The sequence below is a fragment of the Oncorhynchus clarkii genome, chromosome 20 (assembly GCF_045791955.1).
Source record: "Oncorhynchus clarkii lewisi isolate Uvic-CL-2024 chromosome 20, UVic_Ocla_1.0, whole genome shotgun sequence".
Lineage (NCBI taxonomy): Eukaryota > Metazoa > Chordata > Actinopteri > Salmoniformes > Salmonidae > Oncorhynchus > Oncorhynchus clarkii.
Window position 1 is genome coordinate 50,441,949 of NC_092166.1, and position 25,040 is coordinate 50,466,988.

General features: G+C 41.4%; 1 protein-coding gene across 1 annotated transcript; it reads right to left on the minus strand.

Moving 5' to 3' along the window:
• Window positions 1-2,895: 2,895 nt before the first annotated feature.
• LOC139376464 (26S proteasome regulatory subunit 8-like) lies at window positions 2,896-24,601 on the minus strand. The gene is made up of 12 exons (XM_071119085.1): window positions 24,497-24,601; window positions 23,857-23,928; window positions 23,665-23,734; window positions 23,225-23,322; window positions 23,059-23,115; window positions 22,557-22,787; window positions 22,017-22,143; window positions 21,508-21,698; window positions 11,167-11,265; window positions 10,068-10,178; window positions 8,630-8,716; window positions 2,896-3,096 (listed from the first exon to the last, which is right to left on the minus strand). Exons 1-12 carry the CDS (start codon window positions 24,521-24,523, stop codon window positions 3,043-3,045), a joined length of 1,224 nt encoding a protein of 407 aa, XP_070975186.1. The 5' UTR covers window positions 24,524-24,601; the 3' UTR covers window positions 2,896-3,042.
• Window positions 24,602-25,040: the final 439 nt, after the last annotated feature.

Below are 25,040 nucleotides of genomic sequence, written 5' to 3' on the forward strand. Positions count from 1 at the left end.
ATATGCCACATCTGTCAAGTGGATGGATTATCTTGGCAAAGGAGAAATGCTCACAAACAGGGATGTAAACAAATGTGTGCAAAAAAGTTCAGAGAAATAAGCTTTTTGTGCATAAGGAACATTCATCGGATCTTTTATTTCAACTCATGAAACCAACATTTTACATGTTTCGTTTATTTTTGTTCAGTATACATGAACCTAAGCATGATGGGATGTTAATTGATGAACTAACCCGGGAACCACACCTGTGTGGAAGCCCCTAGTTTCAATACACTTTGCAATCCTCAGTTACTCAAGTGTTTCCAGAAGCTACAGTAAAAACAATACTTTTAAAACATCTGATACTCCTGAATCTCTCGCTCTCCGCTCACTCTCTGTTCCATGGCTAGGAGGACTTTCAGGAGATGAGGCAGTCGGTCGAGGGTTATGGCCACCTAATTGACCGGGTTCTAGTGAAGGAGGACTTAGACAGCGCCCATGTAAACTCAGCAAAAAAAGAAACATCCCTTTTTAGGGACCCTGTCTTTCAAAGATAATTCGTAAAAAGATCTTAATCGTAAAGGGTTTAAACACTGATTCCCACGCTGTTTCCCATGAACCAAAAACAATTAATTAATAAACATGCACCTGTGGAACGGTCGTTAAGACACTAACAGCTTACAGATGGTAAGCAATTAAGGTCACAGTTATGAAAACTTAGGACACTAAAGAGGCCTTTCTACTGACTCTGAAAAACACCAAAAGAAAGATTCCCAGGGTCCCTGCATATCTGCATGAACGTGACTTAGGCATGGTGCAATGAGGCATGAGGACTGCAAATGTGGCCAGGGCAATAAATTGCAACGTCCATACTGTGAGACGCCTAAGACAGCGCTACAGGGAGACAAGACAGACAGCTGATCTTCCTCGCAGTTGCAGACCACGTGTAACAACACCTGCACAGGATCGGTACATCCGAACATCACACCTGCGGGACAGGTACAGGATGGCAACAACAACTGCCAGAGTTACACCAGGAACGCACAATCCTTCCATCAGTGCTCAGACTGTCCATAATAGGCTGAGGCTGGACTTAGGGCTTGTAGGCCTGTTGTAAGGCAGTGTTGCCTATGGGCACAAACACACCATCGCTGGACCAGACGAGTCGCGGTTGTCCCAGAAATGTCCGGGAACTTGCAGGTGCCTTGGTGGAAGAGTGGGGTAACATCTCACAGCAAGAACTGCCAAATCTGGTGAAGCCCATGAGGAGATGCACTGCAGTACTTAATGCAGCTGGTGGCCACACCAGATACTGACTGTTACTTTTGATTTTAACCCCCCCCCCCTTTGTTCAGGGACACATTGTTCAATTTATGTTAGTCACATGTCTGTGGAACTTGTTCAGTTTGTCTCAGTTGTTGAATCTTGTTATGTTCATACAAATATTTACACATGTTAAGTTTGCTGATAATAAATGCAGTTGACAGTGGGAGGACGTTTTGAACTCCGGGACATACTGCAGAGGGTTGAGATTGAGGTCCACTGGGTCCAAAACACCTAGCATACAATCCCTGGAGCTACAGAGGGGCTATTATAATACAATAAAGCTCCATTACTGTAAACCATGAAAACTAGCTGGTGACTGAGATAATAGGAATGGATTTGGACTGAAGTGTTTCTCTGCCATAATCTCAGAAACCCGAACAAAATCCCATGCATTTACGCTAAATCACGAGAGACCACCACTGCCAGAGTGATGGTGTTGGTGGTGGCAAACGGACATTAAGATGAGTGGAGAATAAAGAGGGAACTTGGGAACGGGACCTCTCCACAAGGTGAACAGCTATCGGTGGTGACTCAAGTGAATACAGTGGAATCAATTTAAACTGCGTGGGTTTGCTTAGCTCTTGACAATGGACGTGTGTTTGTGAGATTTGTCATTGCCATTTCAAGTTGGATCAGAAGTATTGGATGTTGTCACCTCAAGATCAATTATTTTGCATTGTGGACTGTTTAAAAAAAATTGTACTGCTCATTCTTTCTCATTGTATGAGCTTGTCCAGTTTACTTAATTTATTTAGTCTCTCTGTGCAATTTGGGAGTTGTGGATACTGGCTGGACTTGTAGTGCATAATAGGCCTAATCCTAATTGGCAATGTGACGACCATGAAAAAGCATGTTGGACAATGGTCTTGAAAACCTAGTGTATATACGATTTATATATATTATTTAACAGAGCTATACCCTCTATAATAATCTAGAATATGTAGATTAATCTAGTAAGTATCAGTATTGATTTAAATTAAACATGTCGACAAGATGAAGATATTGATTAATAAATGATCAATTATTAATAGTAAGAAATAACACTGACTGATTGTGAGATCTCAAATTTAACCAAACCATCCAAGAAAATCTCTTCCATAAATATACAAGGTGACCCTGTTTATTTGGCCTCACTTGTCATTGACCTTCTAGCCCCGGTTATACCTTGCATTAAGATGTGGTTTTCGTAATCTGATGATTGGGTTGTGGGCGTGTAAAAAGTGGTTCACGACTTGTTGTTACAGCATAGGGCTCTACTAGGCCCTGCACAAACCAATGGATGAGATCTATTGGATGAGAGTGGTGAGAAGATGGATTAGAGGATTAAAGGAAAGAAAAGATAAAAAACCCTGGAATTCTGCTAAGAGGAGTATTCCTTATTCAGGCCGGGATTCAATCAGAAACCAGGCTATATATAGCGCGTGACATTTAAAAGGTAATTTCCAATTGAGCCAACATCTGCAGTATTTACCTTGAATGCGGGGGGAGAGAGCCTGTATAGCCAACTCCTATAGTTGTGTAACCAAGCACAAACAGACCTTGGATCAGGCTACAGGAGAAGAGGGTGGGAAAAAAATGGAAATGGAGGACTTGTTTCTCAGTGGGGAGACACCATTTTATTTTAGACTTAATTTTGGGTAACAATTATAAACCAATCTTAAAACAAAAGAGTAAAAATATACATGTTTGACTTTGCAGGTAAATATCTGCGTTCGGGTCCCAAAAAATCCCAAAGGTCTACTTCCAGAGTTTCTTGATGGACATGTTCTTCTCGCTGTCCTTCTGCATCACCTGGAAAGACACAGGGCAGGGGTCGTTAGCCAGTGATAATGGACCTCGTCATAAGGAGCCAAATTAAAATCAGTGATCAACAAAACAACAAACTCTGGGGAAAAGGGTCTGTCCATTTCAATCCCTAAAAGTATAAACCTTTAGTTTATTACAATGTAAAGACATTAGTTTATTATAAAAGCTGAAATGCTGATACAAATACCAGTCATTGAAATTACAAAGTCATTTGTGGAATATTGGGTTTCTTTACTGTGTAAAAGCACTATTTTCATATCGAGATAAATTACATAGAAAATTGTACAAAATCTGCAAGAGATGTCATTCACTCATTGCTATTATCATTGATATCCTGTAGACCTAGTGCCTTCGGAAAGTATTCAAACCCCTTGACTTTTTCCACATTTTGTTTTATGTTACAGCCTTAATCTAAAATATGAAATTGCCCCCCCCCCCCTTCAATCTACACAATACCCCATAATGACAAAGCAAAAAACGGTTTTTAGAAAGTTGTGCCAATTTATAAAAAATACAACTGAAATATTACATTTACATAAGTATTCAGGGCCTTTACTCAGCACTTTTTTGAAGCACACTTGGCAGCAATTACAGCATTGATTCTTCAAGGGTATGGAACTACGAGTTTGGCACACCTGTATTTGGGGAGTTTCTCACATTCATCTCTGCAGATCCTCTCAAGCTCTGTCAGGATGGAATGGAGAATTGCGGATCAGCTATTTTCAGGTCTTTCCTGAAAATATGTTCGATCGGGTTCAAGTCTGGGCTCTGGTTGGGCCACTCAAGGCTGTGTGCTTAGGGTCGTTGTCCAGTTGGATGGTCAACCTTCGCCCCAGTCTGAGGTCCCGAGCAGGTTTTCATCAAGGATCTCTCTGTACTTTGCTCCGTTTATTTTTGCCTTGATCCTGACTAGTCTCCCAGTCCTTGCCGCTGAAAAACATCCCCACAGCATGCTTGCTTCACCGTGGGAATGGTGCCAGGTTTCCTCCAGACGTGGCACTTGGCATTCAGGCCAAAGTGTTCAATCTGGTTTCTCATGGTCTGAGTGTCTTCAGGTGCCTTTTAGCAAACTCCCAAGCAGTCTGTCATGTGCCTTTTTACTGAGGAGTGGCTTCCGCCTGATTGGTGGTGCGCTGCAGAGATGGTTTTCCTTCTGGAAGGTTCACCCATCTCCACAGAGGAACTCTAGAGCTCTGTCAGAGTGACCATCGGGTTCTTGGTCACCTCCCTGACCAAGGCCCTTCTACCCCGATTGCTTAATATGGCCCGGCGGCCAGCTCTAGGAAGAGTCTTGGTGGTTACAAACTTCTTCCATATAGGAATGATGGAGGCCACTGTGTTCTTGGGGACCTTCCATGCTATAGACATCTTTTGGTAGCCTTCCCCAGATCTGTGCCTCGACACAATGCTTTCTCGGCGCTCTACGGACAATTCCTTTGACCTCATGGCTTGGTTTTTGATCTGACATGCACTGTCAACTGTGAGACCTTATATAGACAGGTGTGTGCCTTTCCAAATCATGTTCAATTATTTGAATTTACCACAGGTGGACTCCAATCAAGTTGTAGAAACATCAAGGATGATCAATGGAAACAGGATGCAGCTGAGCTTTATTTCAAATCTCATAGGAAAGGGTCTGAATACTTTCTATTTTTAATACATTTGCAAAAATTTCTAAACCTGTTTTTGCTTGTCATTATGTGGCATTTTGTGTAGATTGCTGAGGGATTTATAAGACTGTAACAATGTGGTCAAATTAGCTAGCAAGCCAATGATGTAATGACTGAAACGTTTTTAAACAAAGGGTTAACGACACCCGAGTCGTTTTAACAGCCCAGATTAAAACTACACGGGCGTGTGATAGAAGCAAGCTGTTTCCGCTCTATAATGGTGCCATCGAATTTGCACTGACTTTTTCCCTCTAGGACAATCAGAAACAACGGTACAGCGGAGAATTATCATTAGAACAATTATCTGGGAGATTTTTTTCCTGGTCACACAGCAAAATATTTTGTTGCATATGCGACCAAATTGGTCGCATATGTGAACAAATTGGTCGCACTTTAGACCACTGGCTATAGCCCATAGAAATGCATGGAATAACACATTGATACATGGTAAAACAGACAGTCAAAAAATAAATCCTAAGAAAATAAGGTTTTGAAATGTCTGTCCTATATCTAGGAGATACAAGAAAGCTCAGGAAATATATATTTTGACACATTTAACCCCTTTTTGTTGGCACAAAACTACTTCCATACTTCCAATCTTTTTTAAACTGGTATCGGGTTACCTTCAGATGAGTCCTGTGACACTTGTAGGGGGCAACACGGAGAGAACACCATTGTGTTTGTGAGTCTCCCGTTTCCATAGTTTGGTCAGTGTTGCAATGTATACCGAAACATCTGTACTTTTTCTGATACCAAAACATGAAAACGTTTGGTACTTATGTCATGTGTCTCACATCATATACGGATTGAGAGGATCGAGTCTAGTAATTCTGAATCTTCAAGGGGGCAGTAGCTACAAGGATGCACTTGCACATGCAGCTAACACAGTGAGAAGCAAGCCAGAGAGAAAATGCAGGCAGCATGACTGGGTTAAATGCAAGAGACACATTTCAGTTGAACGCAGTGTTGTACAATTGACTAGGTATCCTGCCTTTCACTCTCTTCTAATGAAAACACCTTACCATGCCGCAGCTTGTTTACAAAACTGGCTAAAGAAGCAAACTATGGGAATACGTTGATTACAGAGCAGATGAGGGCCAAACCACAGAAACAACAAAAAGGTGTAACAAAGCAGTGCAAGGGAGGTTCAGTTCCAAAATGATTTCACACATTACATTCATTGTAACGTTGTCGTTATTCCACTAAATGTGAATCATTTGAGTGACAATGACATGAACATATATATTCTGCATGACATTCATGTGAGCATTATGATTACACAACCCAAAAGTAATGTGAAATGCACTCAGCTTCACAGCAATATATTTGAACTACTTTGTGTTTGTCTGGGTAAATTGCATTGTATTTCTATGGCATTTAGACTACATGTCTATTGCAATATAGAAGCTTCAGAAATGAGCTTCAAAGTGTGTCGTTTTGGAACTAAACTTAATTTAATACATTAAATTAATGAGCTGTAATGAATGCCATTTTACCAAATATTATGGCCACAGATTAACAAATTAACCCTGATAATGTAATTGTTCCATTATTTTGTCTGCTCTGAATGGTTTTGCATAAGGAAAATTGATGCTATTCTTCTGTTATTTAATATGGTGTTGTATTTTTGTAAGAAATGTAATACAGAGTAGATATTCTACTTGTTCGTCCAGTTACCAACATATTGCTCAATGTAAAAAAAAAAAGTTTTTAAAAGCCCCACAGTTCTTATTTTGTTGCTGCGGTATCGTTTTGGTATTGAGTATCGTTAAGATAGAGTATTATGATACTAAACCTGGTATCCAACTAAAACATCTGGTGTCGCAACAACAGTCACTACAGACAGAAGTAGTTGGTACTGACTTCAGATGAGTCCCGTGGAGGTCGTAGAGCAAAACACTAAAGACAGATTTCTGGGATGTCTCCTGATCTGACAAACAGAGCTGTAGCTCTGCCATCGCAGACGTGAAAGGCTGACATAGGTGCAGTGGATTGAGACGCAGCGTAATTGTTTTTAATAACCTGCCCAGGGACTGCGGTTGAACATTAGCCGGCTGGCTAAAACCGGCAATTTTACTGAAACGTTGATTAATGTGTAAAAAAATGTAAAAATAAAAACTCAAACTAAAATAAATCCAACTTAAACACTGATTTTTATGGGTATTTTTGTATTATATTAATGCAATTGACACGCTGACAAGATGGTCCAAAAGACTCCGAAAGACTACAAACCGATCTGGGACCAGTATAGATCATTTTTATTTTATACAAAATCTCTGATCAAGAGTAACTACACTGTACAAAAATAAACGCAACATGCAACAATTGCAAAGACTTTACTGAGGTACAGTTCATAAAAGGAAATAAGGAAATTGAAATAAATTCATTAGCCCCTAATATATGGATGTCATATGATTGGGTAAACAGATATGCATGTGTTGATCACAGATGACTTAAAAATAAAATAAAGTAGGGGCATGGATCAGAAAACCAGTCAGTATCTGGTGTGATCACCATTTGCCTCATGCAGGGTGACACATGTCCTTCACATAGAGTTGATCAGGCTGATTGATTGTGGCTTGTGGAATGTTGTCCCTCTCCTCTTCAATGCCTGTGCGAAGTTAATGAATGTTGGCGGAAACTGGAACACGATGTCGTACACGTTGATCGAGAGCATCCTAAACATGCTCAAATGGGTGACATATGCAGGCCATGGAAGAACTGGGTCATTTTCAGCTTCCAGGAATTGTGTGCAGATCCTTGTGACATGGGGCCGTGCATTATCATGCTGAAACATGAGGTGATGGCAGCAGATGAATGGCACAACAATGGGACTCAGGATCTCGTCACGGTATCTCTGTGCATTCAAATAGCTATCGATAAAATGCAATTATGTTCATTTTCCGTAGCTTATGACTGCCCATACCATAATCCCACCGCCACCATGGGCCACTCTGTTGACATCAGAAAACCGCTCGGCAACACGACTCCACACACGCTATGCTCTGCATCTGCCCGGTACAGTTGAAACTGGAATTCATCCGTGAAGGGCACACTTTTCCAGTGGCCATCGAAGGTGAGCATTTGGCCACTGAAGTCGGTTACAACATCGAACTGTAGTCAGGTCAAGACCCTGGTGAGGACGACGAGCACACAGAAGAGCTTCCCGGAGACTGTTTCTGACAATTTGTGCAGAAATTCTTTAGATGTGTAAACAGTTTCATCAGCTGTCCAGGTGGCTGGTCTCAGATGATCCTGCAGGTGAAGAAGCCGGATGTAGAGGTCTTGGGCTGGCGTGGTTACACATGGTCTGCGGTTGTGAGGCTGGTTGGACATATTGTTAAAATTCTCTAAAAAAACGACGACGGAGGCAGCTTATAGTAGAGAAATGAACATTCACTTATCTGGAAAGAGCTCTGGTGGATATTCCTGCAGTCAGTTAATAATTGCATGCTCCCTCAACTTTAGACATCTGTGGCATTGTGTTGTGAATAAAAACGGAACATTATTGTCCCCCCAGCACAAGGTGCACCTGTGTAATGTTCAGCTTCTTGATATGCCACACCTGTCAGGTGGTTTGGCAAAGGAGAAATGGTCACTAACAGGGATATAAACATTTGTGCACAACATTTGAGCGAAATAAGCCTTTTGTGCATATGGGAACTTTCTGAAATCTTTTATTTCAGTTCACAAAACATGGGACCAACACTTTGCATGTTGCATTTATATTTTTGTTCAGTGTAGTATTGATTACATTCGGCATAATATGGACAAAAGGGAGCTAGAGGTAAAATAGAGACAAACTGTCTCTTGGAGTGTTAAGACAGTAACATTGATAGAAGACTAACCTTGGCGACAGCCATCTCAAAGTCCTCCTGGTTGACGTGCACTCTCCTCTCCCTGAGGGCGTACATCCCTGACTCGGTGCACACACCCTGAGGAATAAGATGGAACAGAAACAAAGGTTTCTCCATGGTGAAATAAGAAAAAGTAAGTAAGACCGACAGTGGTCAAACACTAAGGCACTCCAGGAACATGGTTACCAATCCCTGGACTAGGGGATGTTTCAGGATGGCTCGTTGTACATAGAGCTGTGGCGGTCATGACATTTTGTCAGACGTTCATTTGTCATGCAAAAGAATGCCGGTCTCATGGTAATTTACAGTCAATTAACATAAACACGTTTTGAATCTCCAGGCCTCCTGACGTCAACCGTATTGAACACCTTTGATGAATTGGAACGCTGACTATTAGTGCCCGACCTCACTAATGCTCATGGCTGAATGGAAGCAAGCCCCCACAGCAATGTTCCAACATCTAGTGGAAAGCCTTTCCAGAGGAGTGGAGGCTGTTATAGCAGCAAATAGGAACCAACTCCATATTAACGCCCATGATTTTAGAATGAGTTGTTCACTACTTTTGGTCATGTAGGTGATCTTAAATCAGTTTTTTGTATTTGCTGTGTTTAATATGTGGTAGGCTATAACAGCACAATCATTATTTTAATTCCTGTTTTTTTTTCGGGCTTGAGCTCATACAGTATATAGGCCTATGAGTTTGCATAAACTCTAATATGTATATGGTTGAGTTTCATTAATCATCAACTTATAAAGAGCTGTCCATTTCATGGTTCGGCATTGAAACAACATCCTCAACAACTATGTTTTCCACTCAGTTTCAACCTGTTGTTGAACTTCTTTCTTCATATTGATCAATCACGCACGGTGAGGTGAGTTTTAAAAGCACATACTGGTTTGATGATAAGTGTTTGTGATTTTCTAACTGCATCTGCATTGTTGTCAGAGTGGTTAGAGTGACAATATAGCCCTGAGTACCATCCATTAGCAACTTGAAGATCTTTAGCGAGTTGGGAACACATGTCCAGAGTGCATAAGAGGATATTATCATGATTTTACTGTGGTCATGTCTGATAATATGGTCACCGCCACAGTCATAGTTGTACATGTTCTGCCCTTGTGCATGTTCTAGCCCTAATGTGGTGGGCCCCATTCCATAACTTGTGGAGTATCAAGTCTGTGGTTATTCTCTCCTGATATTCTACATACACCGTAAATGTCAAGCCCAGTTGGACATGTATCCACTACAATGAACCATTACAAAATGTAAAATGTACAATGGCGAAACAAACAGATCTACACAACTGTGGGGTAGGGGTCATCTCTGGACGGGGCCAAAGTTTTCCTTACTACCCATCATACACGGAACTGTCTGTGCTAGCCTTCATTTGGTGGGCCCCATTCCAAACTGTGCATCTCAGTCCATTACCTTAACTTCAGCCCCAGAGGCTCCAGGCATCAGTTCTGCAATCTTCCTCAGGTTAATTCCACGCGTCAGGTTCATCTTCCTTGAGTGGATCTTCAGGATGTCCAAACGGGCCTAAGGAGGAGCAGACACTGTAGTAGCAAGCTGCTTACATGAAGCTGAATAAGTGTCAACGCAAATACAAAAATATTTGTGTGAGGAGACCGTAAAGATGTTGGACTAGACTCATTGGCATAAATCCTTAATTTAAATCATTTATTTTTTAAATGAACAAATGGTACAGAACACCAACAGATGTAATCATTACTACCAACAGTCTAAATATGTTGCACTGTGCTGTCTTGCCATACCGAGGCGGGGATTAAATTCAATCAGCATTATAGTGTGCTTGACATTTAAAGTTAATTTCCAATTGAGCCGACATATGCAGCGTTTACCGTGAATGAGGGGGGGTTACTGTGGTCGTCTTGTGTGTTCGCATGTGGCAAGCTTTTGTACAGCCACCCTGACAAAACAGTATGCAGTTATAGTCACTTACCCTTCTAGATAACTTGAAACAGTCTAACCAGGTCTTACGTCTTGAAGTCACCTAGTATAGCTAGTGCTAGTCAACTTCTTCAACTAGCTTCAGCTGGCTGGTGTGCGACTGTGGCAAAATTGGTTTGACATTGGATAGTCTATCTCTGGGGCTAATTAGGGTCCGTCAATAATATTTTCCTGTTGCACATCTTTTAGTTGTCTCAAATGCTTTCGATATTTGTAGATGAATTTCTACAATTTATAGTTGGTTTGAGGTTAAGCCATTGAAATTTGGAGTTGACAGTTAAAAATATTGACCCATGTACATAGTGTAATTTATTGATGGCCCCTAGCTAGCCCCATAGGGATATCGAATGTCAAACCAAATTGACCATGGGCATTACAACTAGGTCTCGTGGTGCTGCGCTCAGAATTGATGATTACTTTGATGCCAGTTGTGGGTTGAATTTAAATAAATTAAATGTGTTTATGACGAGATTGACACTAAAATAAATGTATGACTCATATATTGATAAACACAATGTTTTAGGGGCAAAAAAAAAAAAGATGGGGCTGTACTGACCTCTTCATTGGGAGGGGGGAACTCGATCTTCCTGTCGATGCGGCCGGGTCGGAGCAAGGCAGAGTCTAGGATGTCAATACGGTTGGTGGCCATGATGACCTGAGGGAGTAAAAACACATTTAACATACAATATTAGTCCTTTGGGTCTTATTCAGCTTTATTTTATTTATTTCACCAGGTAGGCCAGTTGAGAACAAGTTCTCATTTACATCTGCGACCTGGCCAAGATAAAGCAAAGCAGTGCGACAAAAACAACAGACTTACACAAACAAAAGTACTGTCAATAACACAACAGAAAAATCTATGTACAGTGTGTGAAAATGTAGACGATTTGGGTGGTAAGGAAATAAATAGGCCATAGAGGCAAAATAATTAAAATTTAGCATTAACACTGGAGTGATAGATGCGCAGATGATGATGTGCAAGTTCAGATACTGATGTGCAAAAGAGCAAGAAGATAATTAACAATATGGGGATGAGGTAGATGGGTGTGCTATTTACAGATGGGCTGTGCACAGGTAAGCTGCTCTGACAGCTGATTTCTTAAAGTTGGAGGGAGATATAAGACTCCAGCTTCAGTGATTTTTGCAATTTGTTCCAGTCATTGGCAGCAGATAACTAGAAGGAAAGGTGGCCAAAGCAGGTGTTGGCTCTGGGGATGACCAGTGAAATATACCCGTGCTACGGGTGGGTGTTGCTATGGTGACCAGTGAGCTGAGGTAAGGCGGTGCTTTACCTAGCAAAGACTTATAGATGACCTGGAGCCAGTGGGTTTGGCGATGAATATGTAGCGAGGGCCAGCCAACGAGAGCATACAGGTCACAGTGGTGGGTAGTATATGGGGCTTTGGTGACAAAACGGATGGCACTGTGATAGACAGTGAGTAGAGTAGCTGAGTAGAGTATTGGAAGCTATTTTGTAAAGTTAGAGGGAGATGACATCGCCGATGTCGAGGATCAGTAGGATGGTTAGTTTTACAAGGGTATGTTTGGCAGCATGAGTGAAGAAGGCTTTGTTGCGAAATAGGAAGCAGATTCTAGGTATGATTTTGGATTGGAGATGCTTAATGTGAGTCTGGAAGGAGAGTTTACAGTCTAACCAGACACCTAGGTATTTGTAGTTGTCCACATATTCTGCCTAGCTTCCAGAGTAGTGACGCTAGGCGGGCGGGCAGCAATTGGTTGAAGAGCATGCATTTAGTTTTACTAGCATTTAAAATCAGTTGGACACCACGGAAGGAGTGTTGTATGGAATTGAAGCTCGTTTGGAGGTTTGTTAACACTGTGTCCAAAGAAGTGCCAGAAGCATACAGCATGGTGTCGTCTGCATAGGAGGTGGATCAGAGACTCACCAGCAGCAAGAGCAACATCATTGATTTATACAGAGAAAAGAGTTGGCCCGAGGTTTGGACCCTGCGGTACCCCCATAGAGACCGCCAGAGGTCCGGAAAACAGGACCTCCGATTTGACACACCGAACTCTATCTGAGAAGTAGTTGGTGAACCAGGTGAGGCAGTCATTTGAGAAACCAAGGCTGTTGAGTCTGCCGATAAGTATGCGGTGATTGACAGTCAAAAGCCTTGGCCAGGTCGTTGAAGGCGGCTGCACAGTACTGTCTTTTATTGATGGCGGTTATGATATCGTCTAGGACCTTGAGCGTGGCTGACGTGTACCCATGACCAGCTCGGAAACCAGATTGCATAGTGGGGAAGGTACGGTGGGATTCGAAATGGCTGGTGATCTTTGTTAACCTCTCTTGGGTAGGGGGCAGTATTTTCACATCCGGATGAAAAGCCTGTTACTCAGGCCCAGAAGCTAGGATATGCATCTAATTGGTAAATTTGGATAAACAACACTCTACGGTTTCTAAAACTGTTAAAATAATGCCTGTCAGTGTAACAGAACTGATATGGCAGACAAAACTCCAAGGACAAACCATCCACCCCAAAGAAATATTCAGCCTACCACTGTTCAATGGCTGTCACTTTTATTATAAGGCGAAATCGTCCCAAATTGCAGTTCCTAGATGTCTAATTTTGGGGGGAAAATGAGCCAGAAATTGTAGTTTTTTTCTAGGTGGCTCCCATTTTGGCTGTAGTGTTTCCAAGCAAGTGGAAGAGAGCGCATTCTTTGGTATTTTTCTCCAGTAAAGACAATAATGATTCTCCGTCTTAAATTTGATCGTTTATTTAAGTATTAGAGTACCTAAGGTTTGATTATAAACACTGTTTGACTTGTTTGGAAAAGTTTATTAGTAACGTTTGGAATTAATTTTGTATGCATTTTGATGGAGGGAAACTGGGTGGATTGACTGAAGCGCGCTAGCTAAACTGAGTTTTTATGGATATAAAAGGAGGACATTATCGAACAAAAGGACCATTTTTGATGTATCTGGGACCTTTTGGAGTGCCAACAGAAGAAGAACAAAGGCATTTATTATATCGCTATTTCTGACTTTCGTGGCACACCTGCCTGGTTGAAATATGTTTTTCATGCTTTTGTATGCGGGGCGCTGTCCTCACATAATCGCATAGTGTGCTTTCGCCGTAAAGCCTTTTTGAAATCTGACACAGCGGCTGGATTAACAACAAGTTAAGCTTTATTTTTGATGTATTACACTTGTGATTTTATGGAAGTTAAATATTTATAATTCTGTAGTTTGAATTTTGCACTCTGCAATTTCACCGGATGTTGGCCAGGTGGGACGTGCCCATAAGAAGTTAACTTGGCTTTCAAAGATTTTAGAAAAGTCAGGGCAGGATGAATATTTTTTATTTCACCTTTATTTAACCAGGTAGGCTAGTTGAGAACAAGTTCTCATTTGCAACTGCGACCTGGCCAAGATAAAGCATAGCAGTGTGAACAGACAACACAGAGTTACACATGGAGTAAACAATTAACAAGTCAATAACACAGTAGAAAAAAAGGAGAGTCTATATACATTGTGTGCAAAAGGCATGAGGAGGTAGGCGAATAATTACAATTTTGCAGATTAACACTGGAGTGATAAATGATCAGATGGTCATGTACAGGTAGAGATATTGGTGTGCAAAAGAGCAGAAAAGTAAATAAATAAAAACAGTATGGGGATGAGGTAGGTAAAATTGGGTGGGCTATTTACCGATAGACTATGTATAGGTCTATAACAGTTTGGGTCTAGAGGGGGATGACTGCGGCAGCTTTTTTTTCTTTTTTCTTTGGGGGATCTCAGATGATACAAAAGAGAGGTTGAACAGGCTAGTAATAGGGGTTGCAACGATTTCAGCGGATCATTTTAGAAAGAGAGGGTCCAGATTGTCTGGCCCAGCTGATATGTAGGGATCCAGATTTTGCAGCTCTTTCAGAACATTAGCGGTCTGAATTTGGGTGAAGGAGAAGCGGCGGGGAGGGGGGGGTGCCTTGCTGTAGGGGGTGCAGAGCTGTTGGCCGGTAGGGGTAGCCAGGTGGGGAGCATGGCCAGCCGCAGAAAATGCTTATTGAAAATCTGAAATATCGTGGATTTACCGGTGGTGACAGTGTTTCCTAGTCTCAGTGCAGTGGGCAGCTGGGGGGAGGTGCTCTTATTCTCCATGGACTTTACATTGTCCCAAAACTTTTGGGAATTAGTGCTACAGGATGTAAATTTCTGTTTGAAAAAGCTAGCCTTTGCTGTCCTAACTGGCTGAGTATATTGGTTCCTGACTTCCCTGAAAAGTTGCATATCGCGGGTGCTATTCGATGCTAATGCAGTATGCCACAGGATGTTTTTGTGCTGGTCAAGGGCAGTCAAGTCTGGGGTGAACCAAGGGCTATATCAGTTCTTAGTTCTATATTTTTTGAACAGGGCATGTTTATTTAAGATGGTGAGGAAAGCACTTTTAAAGAGCAACCAGGCATCCTGTACTGACGGAATGAGGTCAATATCCTTCCAGGATACCCGGGCCAGGTCGATTAGAAAGGCCTGCTCATTGGAGTGTTTTAGGGAGCGTTTGACAGTAATCAGGGGTGGTCGTTTGACCGCGGACCCATTACGGACGCAGGCAATGAGGCAGTGATCGTTGAGATCCTGGTTGAAGACGGCAGAGGTGTATTTATTCACCTTCTCCCTATTGGCTTCTTTGGTATGCCCTTCTTATCTATATACTGTACATTCAAAAAGTATCCAGACCACTTGACTTTTTCCACATTTTGTTACATTACAGCCTTATTCTAAAATGGATTAAATACAAAATGTTAAATATAAAAATCCTCAATCCACACACAATACCCTATAATGACAAAGCAAAACAGGTTTTTCAATTGTACATGATTTGGAAAGGCACAACCGTCTTTATAAAAGGTCCCACGTAATTCTTAAATGAAAGATGTTTGGAACCACCAAGACTTTTCTAGAGCTGGCCGTCTGGCCAACCTAAGCAATCGGGGGAGAAGGGCCTTGGTCAGGGAGGTGACCAAGAACCTGAGTTCCTCTGTAGAGATGGGAGAACCTTCCAGAAGGACAACCATCTCTGCAGCACTCCACCAATTATGCCTTTATGGTTGAGTGGCCAGACGGAAACCACTCAGTAAAAAGGCACGACAGCCCACTTGGAGATTGCCAAAATGCATCTGAAGGACTCTGACCATGAGAAACAAGATTCTCTGGTCTGATGAAACCAAGAATCAACTCTTTGGCCTGAATGCCAAGCGTCATGTCTGGATGAAACCTGGCATCATCCCTATAGTGAAGCATGGTGGTGACAGCATCATGCGGTGGGGATGTTTTGAGGCAAAGATGAATGGTCAAAGTACAGAGAGATCCTTGATGAAAACCTGCTCCAGAGCGCTCAGACTGGGGCGAAGGCTCACCTCCCAACAGGACAACAATCCTAAGCAAACAGCCAAGACAACTCATGAGGGCTTTCAGGACAAGTCTCTGAATGTCCTTGAGTGGCCCAGCCAGAGCCCGATCGAGCATCCCTGGAGAGACCTGTAAGTACAGTGCAGTGATCCTCCACCATCCAACCTGACAGAGCTTGAGAGAATCTGCAGAGAAGAATTGGAGAAACTTCCCAAATACAGGTGTGCCAAGCTTGTAGCGTCATACCCAAGAAGAAGCTATAATCGCTGCTAAAGGTGCAACAACAAAGCACCGAATAAAGGGTCTGAAAACGTATGTAAATGTGATATGTTATGGTCTGAATTTTAAATGTATTAAATAAATATTGTGTCATTGATCTACACACAATACCCCATAATGTCAAAGTGGAATTTAGTGTGCATTTTTTACATTTGTATTAATTTTAACTAAAAACTGAAATGTCTTGAGTCAATAAGTATTCAACCCTTTGTTATGGCAAGCCTAAAGTTCAGGAGTAAACATGTGCTTAACAAATATCATAAGTTGCATGGACTCATTCCGTGTTCAGTAATAGTGGCTAACATTTTTTTATGACTTCTGCGTACCCCACACATACAATTATCTGCATGGTCCCTCAGTCAAGCAGTGAATTTCTATCACAGATTAAACCACAAAGACTAAGGAGGTTTTTCAATGCCTCGCAAAGGGCACCGATTGGTAGATGAGTAAAAATAATAAAAAGCAGATACTGAATATCCCTTTGAGCATGGTGAAGTTAATAATTAGACTTTGGATTGTGTATCAATACACCCAGTAACCACAAAAGACACAGGTGTCCTTCCTAACTCAGTTGCCAGATAGGAATGAAACTGCTCAGGGATTAGTGTGATAGGAGAAAACTGAGGATGGATCAACAACATTGTAGTTACTCCACAACACCAACCTAAATGACAGAGTGAAAAGTAAGCCCGTAGAGAATAATAATAAAAATATTCCAAAACATGCACCTGTTTGCAATAAGACACTTATTACCTTTTTGTCCTGAATACCAAGTGTCATGTTTGGGGCAAATTCAACAACACATAACGGCGTGCAAATCTTCATATTTTCAAGCAGGGTGGCGGCTGCATGGGTATGCTTGTCATCGGCAAGGACCATGGAGTTTATTTTAGGATTAAAAAAAACAGATACAGCTATAAGCACAGGAAAAATCCTAGAGGAAAACCTGGTACAGTTTGCTTTCCAACAGACATGGAGATGAATTCCATTTTCAGCAGGACAATAACGTAAAACACAAGACCAAATATACACTGGAGTTGCTTACCAAGACAGCATTGAATGTTCTTGAGTGGCCTAGTTACAGTTTAGACTTAAATCTTATAGCAAGACATGGAAATGGCTTTCTAGCAACGATCAACTTGACAAGAGTTTGAATAATTTTTTTAATAATAAATGGCAAATATTGCACAGCAGTAATCGCCGCCAAAAGGTGCTTCTACAAAGTATTGACTTAGGTGTGAAATACTTATGTAATTTAGATATGTCTCCAATTTTAATAAATTAGCAAACATTTCTAAAAACATGCTCTGACTTTCTCATTATGGGGGTAGTGTGTAGATGGGTGAGAAATGTATTTAATCCATGTTGAATTCAGGCTGTAACAACAAAATGTGGAATATGTCAAGGGGTATGAATACTTCATGAAGACAAAAGACTGTAGTGTGGGAAAAGTAGGTTGTAGATTGCAAGAACATTAGACATAAAGGGTTTAGGATATTAACACATCCGAACACAAATGACTCCCAGCTACTCCACGCAACATTTGTTCTGTAAATTGAACAGAATTAGAAACATATGATAGGAAGATGAATCCTAACGTTATACTATAGTCTTAGGTGGTCTTGCTTTTACAACTGTGCCAATCTGTGCATTTTGTTTAGAGATTCGCTCAAGAAATTGAAACATTTCAAATCCAGGTATAGCAATCCAGGTACACGTGGGCATCATACAAAGCAGTAGAAAGAGCTCTGGGACTTCGTAAATACAGAGCCTTGTCAGATTGAATACTCCGAGAGCACAAATGGACAGAGTGCACACCGGATGCTCTGGCCGAGGTTGAGCGTTCCGAGTGGCGCAACGATCTATGGCACTGAATCTCAGCGCTAGTAGCGTCACTACAAACTCCCTGGTTCGAATCCAGGCTGTATCACAACCGGCTGGTATTGGGAGTCCCATAGGGTGGCACATAATTGGCCCAGCGTCGACCATCATAATTTGTTCTTAACTGACTTGCCTCGTTAAATAAAAAATAAATAAAACAAACACTGTCAATTCCCTAAACCCAAGCTAACAGGCTAACGTTGGCTAGCTTGCTAGCTACTTCCATATACAAATGAGAGAACAGCTCACTGACCATTTTACTAGCCATAGCAGAGCTGGTTAGACTGTTTTCATGTTATCCAGAGCATTGGTGACTAACTGTGCTTCTGGCAACAATTTAATTACGCTATTTCTTGCCAACATTTACTGACACCGGCCATATTCTACAGGTGTTGAGCGTTCGTAAATTCAACAATTATTCTGTGCTCAGGCACACTCAGATGAAAGTGCTCTGAAATCGGAGTAGATAGCCAGAATAAACAATGTCCATTGAGAATTCATAACGACGATAGAAACTTAGCTAAGAATGATGTGAAAAATCAAGTTAATAAACGTTGGGTAGTTAGATAGCATATAGTTAATATACTGGCAAGTTCGATGTATTAGTAGCCAACTAACGTCGTCAGCCAACATAAAGTGTAATGTAACTTGTGAAAAGTCATTACTTTATTAGATTGCTCAACATTTTCTTAACATTTCTTATAATAGGTTAAAGCAATGAATTTGTATCCGCTCGTTGTACTTCCGCTGCATATTGTCCTCCGTTTTCTTCAAATCTGAAAACGTTGTGAAGCCACGCCCATTTTCTGAAGAACTGCATTATGGGCCCTAAAAGCATAGAAAGTGTCCACTGCTTGTATACTTCGTATCTTGGTGAATTTAGTACGACATCTGGGAACCTTCGGCATTCTAACTATATCCATACTATGACCAATAAGCATACTACATTCTGAATTTAAAAATGGGCAGTTTTGTCACAACACAATGCCACAGATATCTCAAGTTTAGAGAGAGTGTGCAATTGGCATGCTGACAGCAGGAATGTACACCAGAGCCGTTTCCAGAGGATTGAATGCTCATTTCAACCAACATAGTTTTATAGAATTTGGCAATATGTCCAACCACGCCAGCCCAGGACCTCCACATCCGGCTTCTTCACCTGCGAGATCATCGGAGACCAGCCACCTGGACAGCTGATGAAACTGTTGACTATTTGTCTGTAATAAAGCCCTTTTGTGGGGGGAAACTATTGATTGTCTGGGCCTGGCTCCACAGTGGGTGGGCCTATGCCCTCCCAAGGCTGCACCCCTGCCCAATGATGTGAAATCCATAGATCTGGGCCCAATTAATTTGTTTCAATTGACTGATTTCCTTTTATGAACTGTAACTCAGTAAAATCGTTGAAATTGTTGCATTTATATTATTGTTCAGTATATGTAAACAGACCATAAATGTTTTCTTGGAAAGCAGTGAGTGCTATTATATGATACAATATCAGTATTTGTTGCATGTTCTACTTGTCCTAGCATCAACTGATTTGAACCAGTGTAGCTGTGGATTGACTGCATTGTTTGAATGGAATGTTGGCAGATTGGCAGTTAATTTGAAGAATTCATGGAATCATTCCTCTAACTGTCTGGCTAGCTAACACACATACAGTGCATATACATTCTTCACATTCATAGTTTAACACCATCTTATCAAAGCACTGGCAAACCATTGTTAACCAACTCCCTGACTAACATTGCTGCCCTTAGGACCATCATAACAAGATTCATTTTAATTCCTAATTCTATTGTCCCCAGGCCCAGCTCAGTCACGTTCTTCACTGAACGACTTTTCTCTCATGGCAGAAGTAGAGTCATGTCACTGTATTATATATACACTGAGTGTACAAAAACAGTAGGAACACTTGCTCTTTTCATGCCATAGACTGACCAGGTGAATCCAGGTGAAAGCCATGTCCCCTTATTGAGGTCATCCACTTTCAGTGTAATTGAAGGGGAGACAGGTTAAAGAAAGATACTTAAGCCTTCAGACAATTGAGACGTGGATTGTCTGTGTGTGCCATTCAGAGTGGGAAAGACAACAGGCTTTAAACAGGGTTTGGTGCCATGCTCACCGTTTTGAGTGTGTCAAGAACCGCAACGCTGCTGGATTGTTCACATTTAACAGTTGCCCGGGTGTATAAAGAATACCCCTCAAAAAACATCCAGCCAACTTAACATAACTGTGGGAAGCATTAGAGTCAACATGGGCCAGCATCACTGTGGAACACTTGACACCTTGTAGAGTCTATGCCCTGATGAATTGAGGCTGTCCTGAATGTTTTGTACACGGAGTACTGTACTGCTACAGAGCAACACAATTTCCCCTTTGATAGTGTTAAGGGTCTGATTGTCATACTGTGTGGTGTTGACCTACTCTTTCTTTCTCTGTCCATTCATCCCTCCTTCCCTCTAGCATCAGGAGAGGAGGAAGAGGGAGGTGGAGCAGGAAGAGAGCCTGCAGGAGCTCGCGGAGCCCTTGGAGGTCAGGTTCGTCAAAAACTCTGCCGTTTTCTCAGACTTTCGGTCCACCCCCACCATCCAGCACCCCCAGAGAGGAGTCCCGCTGGCAGTTCTAAGGCCCTGAGGATCAAAGGTCACAGCGTCCCAGAAGATCTACCACTTAACGGTGGACTCCGTGCTGGCAATGCCTCTGGCAAGCCCCACCGCTACAGCCTGGACCTGAGCAGCAGGATTAAGCTGCCCTAGATAGACGTGGACATCAGCTTGGAATCTGAGGCAGCCTCAGAGATGGAGGGCCAAGCACTGAACTGCTCAACATGGACATAGCTGCTTTTAGTCTTTAAACATCAAATGTATCGATTTTAAACACATTGGTATTTTCTAAATATTAAAAAAAAAAACTGTACTACTATTTGACTTATCACATTTAGACAATGAAATACTTGTAATCTGTATTTATTGCTAATTTCTATAGAATTGTCTTTAAAAAAAATACTGGTTGTTTTGTCTATTTGTACCATCACAGAGAACATGCAAATACAGATTGAGAGGTTGTTGAGTGCTAGACTGGGTGGGAGGACAGTGAATAGAGAATAGAAGATCTAGCGTGTGATTGATTGGTGAGCAGTGGAAAGAAAGTGTTGTCAGACAGTACTGACAGGAGAGCTGCAGATTGAAATCAGTGGAGAAAAGCCGCAGAGAAAGTGGTGTCAAGAGTGGTGTGGCAGAGTAATAGCATACAAATTAAGTAAGGGTTTAGACTGTGTGTGTGGAGTTATATAAGTGTGAGTTTTATTGTAGAGTAGAATTTATAAAGCATTATAAAGATGACAGTGGTGTACGAGTCACCCACCTTGATGTTCTTGGTGGCCTCGAAGCCATCCAGCTGGTTCAGCAGCTCCAGCATGGTCCTCTGCACCTCGCTGTCGCCCCCACTGCCCCCTTCCAGACGTGACGAGCCGATCGAGTCAATCTCGTCCATGAAGATGATGGAGGGTGCGTGCTCGCGGGCCATGACGAACAGCTCGCGCACCATACGGGCACCTGGGATGGGGAGGAGAGCAGGGTTTCAGCCAGCAGCGTGATGTGAGTGAAATACTTATAATAACAGCTTCTGTTTTACGCATGGTGAGAGACATTTAGCCCACTACTTTCACTCATTGCGGTTCTCCATGAAAAAGTAGTGAAATGCACTTAAACATGCTTGAGCTAAACAGCAGCTATTTGGAGAATGGAAGCAGCAAAACATATCTCCTTGATTCTGGAATTCCCTAACTTTAATTCCTTGTTATTACCGGAATTACTTCACGGTTGGGAACCCTGTCGAATGGTAACCGAAATGGCTGACCGTTGATGACTCACCCTCTCCAATGAACTTCTGCACCAGTTCCGAGCCGGACACCCTGATAAAGGTGCAGTCAGTGTGGTGGGCCACAGCTCTGGCCAGCAGGGTCTTCCCTGTACCTGGGGGGCCGTACAGCAGCACACCCTGGTGGAGAGACACACAACAAGGGGGGTTAGACAACCTAAGAGACATGACACAGAGTGCATCTCAAATTTCATGATGTATTTTAAGATTATTATGCTGGAATTAACTGGTGCCACTTTCTGTTCTTTCTGACAATCAAGACTTGAGGTTTATGTGATGAATGCTATGAGACATGACCAGAACAAGACCTTAGGGCACTGCCAACAACGTATGAAAAGGTCTGACAAAAGGTTGATTTTGGAGTGTTGCATCCCTTTCAGACATTGCCTACTCTATATGCTTATAAAGTAAACTCAAATGCAAAAGGTAATTGCTTGACTTCACATTGTAAGAGTGGTTAACATATACAGATGATACAACATCTGAATTAAGAAAGAACACAATAAGGGATTTATTCCATTTGGGCTACCCACCTTGGGCTGCGCAATGCCGAGAGCCTCGAAGAGCTCTGGGTGCTTGACTGGCAGCTCAATCACTTCCTTAATCTCCTTGATCTGCTTGTCCAGGCCGCCAATCATCTCGTAGGTGGAGTCAGGCACTTTCTCCACCATCATGAGGGAGACCAGCGGGTCCACCTTGTTGGGCAGGATCTTGTGAAGGGTATAGCTGTCATTGCGCAGTGCCACGCGGCAATTTGGAGTCACCTGTTGGAATGGGCAACGGGGTTAATCAGTGCATACATTCATGAATAATAATCTTCTGTCCAGCCATCTGGATAGGATCTGGATATTTTTTGCTTTTCAACTGAATTTTGTTAACACTTATTCCAATTTGACAAAAACAAATGAATGTGGTTAAAATATGGTTCCTGTGTGTTGATAATCTGAACTGTACACAGATCTACCTTTGTACATAGAAACATTAAGTTCTCTCCACAATGTGGTGAAATATCAACAACAATGTTTCCATACTTACATCATTGATGTCAATATTCTTATCCACATCCACCACAAATTTTCCCTCTGGATGGACCTGGACACAATATTACAGTAGACTGCCAATGTCATCTAAGAGCAACTACAGTTTACCACCGAAAAAGTTTGTGTTACATTTCAGCAAAAAAAAAAAGCTTCATACACACCTTGACCAGCACTTTCTTTTTGTCCATGGCCCTCACCACCTCTCCAACATAGGAACCCTGCTCCTGTAGCAACTGCAGCTCCTCACGAAGGAGACGCACTGGGGACAAAGCAAATAGATTTGAACAATTCATAATGTGCATGTTCCTGAGTGCAATCAAATTACAGTAGTCCGACACAGCACTGACAATTTATAATCCACACAATTATTGCTACAATATTTATTTTTAAAAATGTAAAACCTTTATTTAACTAGGCAAGTCAGTTAAGAACAAATTCTTATTTCCAATGACGGCAGAACGACAGATTTGTACCTTGTCAGCTCTGGGGCTTGAACTTTAGGCTTTGTCACAATGAATTAACTACTATCTAGTTAGCTACACTGCTATTTAGAAGAGAAGTTTAGCTGTTGTTGTTCTGGATAGATAACCATAATTCCTACCTTTTGCATTGAGTTCATTCCTCTGAGCCTGTAGACGTCTGAGATTCTGACTCTTGTCATTCACTGTCAACTGGATGCAGAGAGACCAGTTACTTCTTAGCTTGACAGTTGTATTAGTAGTGTCACTACGGTGTCAACAGACAACATGTAACGTTAGCTAGTACATTTGGATTAAAACCTGTGTTTGCTTACCTGTAACTCTTCTATCTTGGACTGGTAGTATTGCCTGAGACCAGAACCACCTTTACTGTCCTCCATCTCCATCTGCAAATACACCGATACATGTTCAATAACTGAGATAGTTGTTGGACAGTTGTCAAGTACACAATGTATATAACGTTAGCTAGATAATTAACATCAAGGTGACTAACGTATATATAGGCCCAACTATCTATCTAGAAAGACGACTAGCTTAAGATAAGATTTTTACCAGTTTACTGACAAAAATGTCATACTAGCGGCTAACTAAATTAGCTAGCTAACGTTACTTAACTAGCTATATTTTTTTGTTGTCCATTATACTTAACTTATGCCAAGTTATGCATAGTCACAAAAATAAGGAATGTCACTGAAACAAACATAATTAATTCGATTAACTAGCTAGAAAGCTAACAGTTAGCTAGCTAGCTAGCTAAAAGTAGCTTACAATGAGACAGCAAACTGGCAGGATTCTCTATTTTTGACAGACCGTTTTGGTCCATTCAAACAGTTCAACCGTCTTCTGACGAGCACCAACTTTACAGAACACACTGTTCAGTGTCTAATCAATGCCTTATCTACAATAATTTCTCAAAAGTGTGATAGTCATAATAAAGACAACGAAATCACTTACATTATGGTCCATTCCTTCCAGCGCCATCTTGAAATTCTAAACTTCCGTTGTATGAAGGGGTACTTCCGACAGACGAACGTCTTCTTCATTAAATGTTCTACAATTAACATTGGATAATTACTGACACCTGCTGTACTGGAGGTATAGTACAGTAAAACGCAACTGAAATTTTGCTAATAATGTTAAAAGTAAGTGTATGCTCTATTTCTGTCCTTTTTGCAATACCTTATCTATTTGGAGAAGCTATGCCAGAAACAGATATGTTGAATATTGTAAAATCCATTTGCATGGTCCTTTGAGTTGGCCTGATGTACCATATTACTGTAGCTATATCAATAGTGTGTAATAAGTGTGCAATATATAATATAGATAAAACATTATTTAACAGTTTTGATTGCATTTCAAAGAGACTGGCATTGAGGATGTGGTTTTCGACTTATCAGTTAAACAGACTGGCTTGTCTATTCCAAATATGTATTACTGTTGATCTTCTAAATCAAATCAAATCAAATCAAATTTTTATTTGTCACATACACATGGTTAG